Genomic DNA, 9615 nt, shown 5'->3' with positions numbered 1-9615 from the left:
TCTTTCATTATGTGAAACATATCATATAAGATATGCATTGTAGGAACTACCTCTGTGTCAACAATTCGCAGGATGCTATACAAAGGCTTATAGATGGATTGCACTCCTTCCATGGCATCCCATAATCTATGATCAAGGACTCGACTTTCAATTCTCTTCCCTTCTTTTGATTCACTGAATCGACTATTATAACATTCCTCACTTGTAAAAAGTTACCTCAGCCTAGCTTTCTTATTTAAGATGCTATTGATGGTGATGTAGTTTGTCTCAAACCGAGTTACACCGGGTCAGACCAAATCTCCTTGACAGAAGATCCTCATCTGAGCCAATAGCCAACCATGATTGTAAATGTAGTTGGTTAATTTCCTAGCTTTATTTATGACATTAGCCACTGACTCTTGCTTCCCAATATCTTCAAATATTAGATCAATGCAATGTGCAGCACAAGGAGTCCAATAAATAGGATTCCGCTCTATCATTATCTCTCCAGCCTTAACAAAGGCTGAACCATTGTCGGTGACAATATGAACAACATTCGACGACCCAACCTCTTTTATGGCATCCTTCAACAATTTGGCGATGTACTTTGCATCCTTGGTTTTATTTGAAGCATCCACTGATTTCAAAAAAAAAATTTTCCCGTTTGAGTAGACCATGAAATTTATTATGGACAACCTCGTCGGGCCAGTCCATCCATCACTCATAATGGTGCATCCATACACGCCTCAATCTTCCTTTACTTTTTCCACATAGGCTTGCATGTCTGTGTGTTCCATATCTAAGTACTTATGCTTTATTTCATACGGCGATGGTATGGCTATGCCTTGACCTAATATAATCGAACTCATATTAGCAATTGGTGTGTTTAGAATATTTAAGTTCAAGAAAGGAAAGTCATAAGGAATAAAGCAAAACCTTCTTGTTGGGCTGCAGCAATCATGTTCTTGAAATGAGGGGAACTTGCTTTTTAAGGAGCCAAATTCTCAAGTATGAAGAATTTGCTACAGTATCTTCCAAGTACCTCTGCTGAGTTTCTAATCATGCCTTTGATTGTTCTCTATTTTGCTCTAGTGTTCTTGTGTGGCATTGGTACCGGAAGAGATCAGAGTGGGTCTCGAAGGCTTTGAGTGTGACGGTATTACGGTTAACTACTACCACTTGCTCCCCTTGCAAATCGTTTGCTTCCCATTCCGTAAGCTCCTCCTTGTCTAAACCATTCTTCTTCCTTTGACGCTCTAATGACAGCAAGGTAATCTTCTTTCTCCGCAGGGTGCATGTCTGGAGGATATGCATATTCATCCTCATCATCATCATCATCAACAGGATTGCTACTTTTATTGCCCATGTATCCCCTTCTTGCTGTAGATCTTATGTTTTCTTCAACAGATTTCTTATGTTGTTTGCTAGACTCTTTATCCTTTATCCATGCAATTACCTCCTTCTTAATATCTGGTGGTACTTCTTTGCACTTCTTTACACTCTTATGTGGATCAAATCCGGTCAAATGATACTTTAACCGTGTAATTCCACCAATTTTAAATATGGATTCACAAAATGTGCATATTGTGCCATGCTTATTGCCTTCTATTGGATGAGCATATTTCCATGCCACATCAAGACCACCAGGCACACTAGCTCCACTCGATCTACTACTACTTGCCATTTTTAATCTATCACAGTTAAATATATTAAATTAACTTACAATATCAAATCTATCACAAAAATAATACAGACCATGAGGGAGAGCCACATACCTGAAACAACAGTCAAAGAGAACTTGCAAACAAGGAAAGAAGCTCACAAACTAAATAAAAGTTGAAAAGCTCGCAGAAAAAGAAGAGAAGTGAAGATTTGGTGCCCCAAAAAAAGTAAAACACCCTCTGATTTAAAGAGGGCTTCTCTCGTGATAACAATGGGAAGTTTTGGGGTTTGGGGGACAATGGTATATGGGCTTTGCAGACTTTATTTTATGAATTCCATTTGGATGATTCTCTGGCTTTGATGGAAATAAAGGTAGTCAGATTTTTTTGGAGGTATATGGGCAGTGCATTGCATATTGCCAATTGCTTGACTTCAAAAAGTGAAAAAGAAACAACCAAAAAACAAAACAAATATTTAATGATAAAGAGTTCCACAAGAAGCTTAGACACATGTGCATCATTTTCTTGTGGGTATTAAAGATATATTTGACCAGAAATTTAATATTTGGCTTTGTGTATTTCTTTCTCTTCAGATAAAACACGTATGTCCCCTCAATTCATTGTGCATAGATTCTTTATAGTAATAATTAATGGATACTCCAAAAAATCTTTTGAATTGGATATTGCCAAAAGCCTTCACACATATCTAATCATTGCCCATATACCTCCAAAAAATCTTTTGGGTTTCAATTTGCTTCAAAACTTTTGAATTTTTTTGGGTTTTGTTATAGGTATGGGGAAATATTGAGAATATTGGCAAAATAACGGAGATATCCCACTTATCGGGGATATATCGTCGATATAGGGGAAGATATAGCCTTACCCCCCAGTATCAGTATCGACAGTTGAAAATATCGATATATACCGAATTGGTCGATATTTCAATCCTTGGTTGAGATATCTTATGATACCTGGTGGCTTGATACTGGTGCTACAATTCATGTAACAAACTCATTGCAGGGGTACATTAGTAAGAGAGTGCCAAACAAGGATGAGGTGTCAGTGTTCATGGGCAATGGAGCTAGAGTTGCAATAGAGTTTATTGAAGTAGTTAGACTTGAATTATTTTCTGGTATTTTGCTAAATTTGGTTGATGTTGCTTATATACCTTCCATAAGAAGGAATTTAGTTTCAGTTAGTAGGCTTGTTAAATCAAAGTTTAAATTTGATATTAAATGATATTGGTTTTTCAATATCTTGAAGTTCTAAGCTAATTGGTGATAGAGTGCTAACTGGTGATATGTTCAAGCTTAACTGCAATATACCAATGAGTGTGGTTAACACAATAAGGCATAAACAAACACTGACAAACGACACCTCATCTAATTTATAGCACAAAACATTAGGGCATATTTCTAGAGAGAGAATGCAAAGATTGACTAGAGAACAAATCCTGCCATCACTGAACTATAGTGATTTCGAAATTTGCACTAACTGCATTAAGGGAAAATTGATAAACAAGAAAAAGAAATGTTCAATTAGAAGTACAAAGCTGTTAAAACTAATCCACACAGACATTTGTGGTCTTTTCCTAACACAAACACATAATGGCTACAAGTATTTCATCACATTTATAGATGACTTTTCTAGGTTTGGCCATGTATACGTGTTGCTTGAGAAATCTAGTGCCTTTGCTGCTTTCAAAATTTATAAAGCAGAAGTAGAGAATCAATTAGACTACAAAAATAAGGTGGTAAGGTCTGATAGGGGTGGAGAGTACTATGGAAAAATTTAGTGAGTCTGGTAGGCAGCATGGTCCCTTTGCATTGTTTCTGCAAGAGCATGGAATTGTTGCTCAATACACCAATCTTGGTACCCCTGAGCAAAATGGAGTTAGTGAAAGAAGAAATAGAACCTTGATTGAAATGGTAAGAAGCATGATGAGTAATTCGAAGCTACGTACCTTTCTTTGGGGGAAAAACAATCAAAACTGTAAACTACTCGCTGAATAGAGTTCCTAGCAAGTTTGTTCCCAAGACACCCTTCGAATTGTGGACTAACAAAAAACTAGTGCGAAATCACTTGAGAATTTGGGGATGCACAGTAGAAGCAAGAACATAGAATCCAATGGAGAAGAAGTTTGACCCTAGAACAATAACATGCTTCTTTGTAGGATATCCAGAAAGAACTAAGGGTTACAGGTTTTATTACCCTAATCACACCTCGAGGTTCATTGAAATTGGGAGAGCCAAGTTCATTGAAGAAGTTAATGATGATCAATAGGAAGAAAATCTTGACTGGAATGAAGAGATCACAACACTGCAAGATGAAAACCTAAGTGATGCTATGACAAATGAAGTTGTTTAACAAATTCTAGTGCAAAATGAACAAGTTAAAGAACCAATACAGGCTACTCAACAAGAAGAAATGGTTGCAGAAGAACCTATGTAGTTAAACAACACAACAATCATTCAAGAAAAACATATTGAGCTTGTGCAAATGGAAACCAGAAGATCCACCTGTGCAAGAAAGTCTGCAATCTGAAATGATTTCGTTTGTGTATCTATAAGAAGCTGAGTTTAATAGTCAAGAAGAAGATCCATTAAACTTCAAGACATTAATTGAGGGTCGAAATAATGCACATTGGCAAAAAGTTATGCAATCAGAATTAGATTCCATGAATAAGAACAAAGTGTGGGAGTTGGTTGAGCTTCCACAAGGATGTAAACCAATAGGCTGCAAGTGGGTTTACAAGACCAAGAGAAACTGAAAGGGTGATATTGAAATATACAAAGCTAGACTTGTAGCAAAGGGTTATACTCAGTAAGAAAGAGTTGATTATAATGAAACATTTTATCCAGTCTCTACAAAAGACTCTTTTAGAGTGATCATGGCATTAGTGGCTCACTTCAATTTATTTCTGCATCAAATGGACGTTAAGACTACATTTTTGAATGGAAATATTGAAGAAGAGATTTACATGAAGCAACCAGAGGGTTTCATTCAAGAAGGGAAAGAGAATTTGGTCTATAAACTTAACAAGGCCATTTATAGATTAAAATAGACATCGAGATAATATTATTTGAAGTTTGATGAGGTTGTTTCATCACATGGTTTCGAAGAGAGCCCTAGTGATGAATGTGTTTACATGAAAAGGAATGGAAACTGTTTGATTTTTCTCATTCTTTATGTAGATGACATATTATTAGCCTGCAATAATGCATCATTGCTGAGTGACACCAAGAGATTTATGTCAAAACACTTTGAAATGAAAGATATGGGAAATGTAGCTTTTGTTCTTGGGATTCAGATCATAAGGGATTGAAGTAAAGGGCTACTTGGTTTATCACAAAAAGCATATATTGAAAAAAGTACTTAAAATGTTCAATATGGAAGACTCAAATGGTTGTGATGTTCCAATGACAAGGGAGAGAAGCTTAGTAAGGATCAGTGCCCAAGATTGAGTTTGAGAGAAAAGAAATGGCTAGCAAGCCTTATGCTTCCCTAGTTGGGAGTCTCATGTATGCACATGTATGTACCAGACCTGAAATTGCATATGCCATCAGTATATTGGGAAGGTTTCGGTCTAATCATGGTAATGCACATTTGATAGCTGCCAAGAAAGTTTTAAGATATTTGCAAAGAATTAAAAAGTATCGGCTAGTATACAAAAGGGATTCAAGACTCGAGCCAGTAGGCTATAGTGACTCAGATTTTGCAGGCTACCTTGATTCACTTAAGTCAACTTTAAGTTATATATTCATGTTGGCAAATGGGGCAGTGTTATGGAAGAGTGTGAAACAAGATACTATTGCCACTTCTACCATGCAAGCTGAGTTTGTAGCATGTTATGAAGCTACATCACAAGCTATTTGGCTGAGAAATTTTATTAGTAGTCTCGAGATTATGGATTCCATAGCAAAGCCTGTTCAAATTTGGTGTGATAATAAAGTTGTTATCTTTTATTCTAAGAATAATAAGAGGTCTCCTGGAACTAAGCACTTGAACATCAAATATGCATTGACAAGGAAGAAGGTAAAGTCTGGAGAAATCAAGGTTGATTACATTGAAACTTATGCTATGCTTGCTAATCCACTCACTAAGGTATTACCAAATGCAGTTTTTCATAAGCATGCAGTCAATATGGGAGTGACTACAACCCTAGATTTGTCAAACTATTGGGAGTAATGATAATATGTAGTTTAATTATGCATGGTAGCTGGTATCGTGATAGTTAGTATTGAGTTTTGGTTTTATATTTTGCTAGTTACTGCACTTGGTTGAATTAAAGGTTTAATAAAGGGATGTTATTTCAGTAATTCATTACATTGTTCCAATATAGTTTTAATTCATGTCTTTTGTTGAAAACTAAGGTTGCTGAAAGGCTATAAGCAACTGATGTGTTTTTTTATGGAATTATGTAGCAACAAAAGGTTATTAGCTGCAGTTGGTTATGTCATAAGATTGTGTTGGCATATGAACTGAGTTTTCACAAAAATATATACGAGCAATTCTCATAGCTTGAAAGCTCAAAATGAAGCATTAGACAATCAGGTATAAGACTGATTAAATGGACCTGGAAGTGATGGAGTTAATGTTTTTGACTCATAGTTTTGTAACTCACTTCTATACCAAGTCTATGATTGATTACTTTATGTAAGTGAAGACCTTATTCAGTGATTATAAGAGCTCATGGACACTTGTCTAGTTCATAGTCTCCCATAGTTCTGAATGAGTAACCTTTGCTTAACAGAAGTATGCAAGAAGCTTAATAGCTTAACTGAATCCTTTAGCTAATGAAGAATCATGATTACAGATCATTTAAGTTCTTTCTTGAATTAACTAATTGACCTAGTGGGAGAATGTTGGATGTTAGACTTTAATCCAACGGCTAATATGTCAATATAGGTAATAAGGATTGATGTGGAATGTAAGTACGATTAGAGTTTTGTTATAAGTTATAACTTGGATTCCAAGTAAAGTATATAATCTAGTTATAATTGGAGAATAAGGGCTCTTGATACTATCATATTTGGACTGAGATTTGGTAGATTTTATCCTTGTACAATAAGGAATTCTGGTGCATGATTATGGGAATGTGCGCTAGGGTTGTAGTAGTATAAATACCAAGGGAAGGTCCCTGCATACACCATCGAAACATATACTTAGAGAACTCCCTATAGGTTCGAGTAATACAGTCTTGGTGAGTGTGCAGAAAACCCTTATCTAGTTCAAGATGCTCGAGTGTGCTTGCTGGAGCTTTAGTGTTTGTTGTGCTTAGAATAGTGTCTTCATAAGGTTAGTACAATGATGTTTTAATGTCACATGAACGTATTAAGTCTAACTTGTCATTGCTAAACTATCCTTTACCACCTTCGTCGATCATGCCCCAATTATTTCCATCAATCACCTTCATCAAAACCTTTTATTTTCTTTTTTGGTTAATACTTTAATTTCTCCCTTAATTGTATTTGTTGATTGCTAGTTTATCTTTCTTGGTCATATTGTCTTGTATGACCAAGACTCATGGGAAAAATCCTAGCCTCCGTAAAAAACTTGGCAAAATTCATTGTAGGGGGAGAAGGAAGGAGAAGCACTTCTACTTTTGCTCCTCTATTTGGCTTCCTCTTTTCATTTTTCTACTCTATTGTGGTCAATAAAAGCCCCATTTGTGGTGGTTAAGTGTGTGTTTAAGCTTGCTTAGATTTGAATTCTTCGTCACTTAGTTTTTATCTTGTCTCAATCTAATCATTCTCCCAAAAGGAGAATAGTGACGACCCAAGATACTGACATTACTATGTTGTCCAACCAAATAAAGCCATGTGTCATTTAAAACTCTCTCTAAACCTGTAACCAAACAACCAATCTCTCATACTTTCCACTCTCATCCGTCCCTTTCTCATCCCCAACCATGACACATATCTCAAATCCAACTTAAATTTCTCCATTAATTTCTCTTCTCCATTGAACCCAAACCTTTTGTCAGCCATGGCAACACCTATGCACTTGCTCATTTACTGGTCGAGACTTGGCGTAGCTTCCTCTCCTTGTTGCCAAGGTTGCACCTAGAATAAAGATGGTGGATTGGGGGTAGGTTTGACCGACGAGAGAGGAATGAGGAGTCGTGGGTGCAGTCAATGAAACGAGAGTGGGTCGACCGAGGCATAGGTTGGAAGAGTTGAGGATTTGTCCAAATCTCCATTACAGAAGCTATGAGGAATATAAGGTGTTTGGTTATGAAAATTGTAGTAGCATGAGATAGTATAAAATGAACAGATGTCAATTTTTTATTAGTGGTTGTTGATCCTAAAAACTACCAAGCCTACGTGACGCGCAGGCCGAGTAATCTATAAGCTAACTATGTCTTTCGATGAACAAAGAACGCCTAAGAAAATTTTTGGAATTCACTTTCTTCGCTCAAATTTTTAAGCACTCATTGAGTGTAACTCAATTTTTCTCTCAACGAAAGCACATTGTAGATGCAAATTTTGTACATGGTTGAATTTACGAAATTCCACTTATAAGCAAACACCATTGACCTAATTGACAAACACACTTAAAAGGGTGGGAAGATGTTCACCAAAGGGTCTCTAATGTTAAGTCAGATAATTAATAGAGAGAAAAATATAACTTGAAGAGTTATGAGTAGTAAGTGGTGATTACCGTTTTCCTTTGATTGACTTGGCTATTTATAGGGAATAAACGCTAGCAAACAACTAGGAGTGGAAGCTGCGAAGCATACTAGGTAGTCCTTGATGATGCATGCTAGTCTTTGCGGTATTGCCATCTAGTATTCTTAAAGGTCCATGATGATAAGAGCACATGTAGGGATAACACCTAATGGGAAACTCTAGAAAGTCGGTGCTCTGCCACCATTGGACCAAGTATGGCCTGATGGCATGATGTAGAATACGCGGCCCGGATAACCCATATAAATGTCATGGCCGGCCTGGATAGCCCATAATCCATGGTGTGTTAGTGGTATAAAAACCCAAATTACCTTAGTGCAGACTATGTCTTATTGTCTTAGGATAATTTTGTGGTTTACTCATGATGTCAAGTGTAAAACCATCATGTTGAACATATAATCCACGTGTCTTTCTCCTATTAGATGTGGTTAATTTATGCCTCCACACATAGAGTGTTCTCTTATTGGGTTTGTTGGTGATTTTGTGTGAAGAGTCTCCCATGAGGTGGATTATGAAGTGATTAAATTTCTAGTTGCTAGGATTGAAGTTCTTTTGGCTTTGGAGTGCTGGATGTGTTCTCTCATGCTTGTCACACCCAAAGATCTGCCAATAAGGTGGCTATTAGATTTGCCAATTTGACATTATTTTTTAGTCATTTTTGTTTGAAGATCCTTGGGATTTAAATCAGGATGTCCCATTTGAAGTTTTTTTTATTTTTTATTTTTTTAAATGCTAATAAACGGCCATCATTTGCCAAAAAAAAAAATCATATTGTTTTGTATAAGCATCAAGCTTTGTCCTATAAATAAACACCCGATTTACATCCGAGTTGTGTTCAAGTTCCATCGTATCATTCTGCATTTTTAGAATTAACCGTCGTCTTTTGTCATAGTAAAAGTTTTTTAACTAAACCAATTTGAACTTTTAAGCCAAAAAAAAAAAAAAAAAAAAAAGAAGAAGAAAAAGATTTCAAATGGGGTCCTCGAATTGGAATGGAAATGTAAAACAAATCGTAGATCGGAAGAGCTCAACCAGGTGAGTTAGATTAACCTTTTTAAATGAAAATTTTTATTACTATTTAATGTTAAATAAAATAAAATTGCAAATAAGAAGCAGTAATGTGTAACGTCAGCACCAATGCCGGGAAAGGAACGCTAGCACGGGTGTTAGATTTTCTCAAAGACTCAAAACTAATATCGATGGCGATAGTTGTTGAAAATTAAACAAATATTTGTATTTTCAATGTTCTAAATGAAAATGGTTTCTTTTGTTATGCCCTTGAAATT

The 9615-nt window shown here is 36.1% G+C and overlaps 1 protein-coding gene across 1 annotated transcript; it reads right to left on the bottom strand.

Moving 5' to 3' along the window:
• Positions 1–287: 287 nt before the first annotated feature.
• Positions 288–1663, bottom strand: LOC114827124 (uncharacterized). The gene is made up of 2 exons (XM_029108794.2): positions 1156–1663; positions 288–616 (listed from the first exon to the last, which is right to left on the bottom strand). Exons 1-2 carry the CDS (start codon positions 1661–1663, stop codon positions 288–290), a joined length of 837 nt encoding a protein of 278 aa, XP_028964627.2.
• Between the last annotated feature and the right edge of the window lie 7952 nt (positions 1664–9615).

Source organism: Malus domestica, chromosome 09, assembly GCF_042453785.1.
Source record: "Malus domestica chromosome 09, GDT2T_hap1".
Lineage (NCBI taxonomy): Eukaryota > Viridiplantae > Streptophyta > Magnoliopsida > Rosales > Rosaceae > Malus > Malus domestica.
This window is presented reverse-complemented; position numbering and strand designations above follow the sequence as displayed.

What these genes read in the sequence shown, in the direction of transcription:
- LOC114827124 (XM_029108794.2), bottom strand. Translation starts at nt 1,663, where the DNA reads ATGGCAAGTAGTAGTAGATCGAGTGGAGCTAGTGTGCCTGGTGGTCTT. An exon ending in ATTTGCAAGGGGAGCAAGTG is followed by an intron (nt 617 to 1,155) that starts GTAGTAGTTAAC and finishes TTTTGAAATCAG; the next exon opens with TGGATGCTTCAAATAAAACC.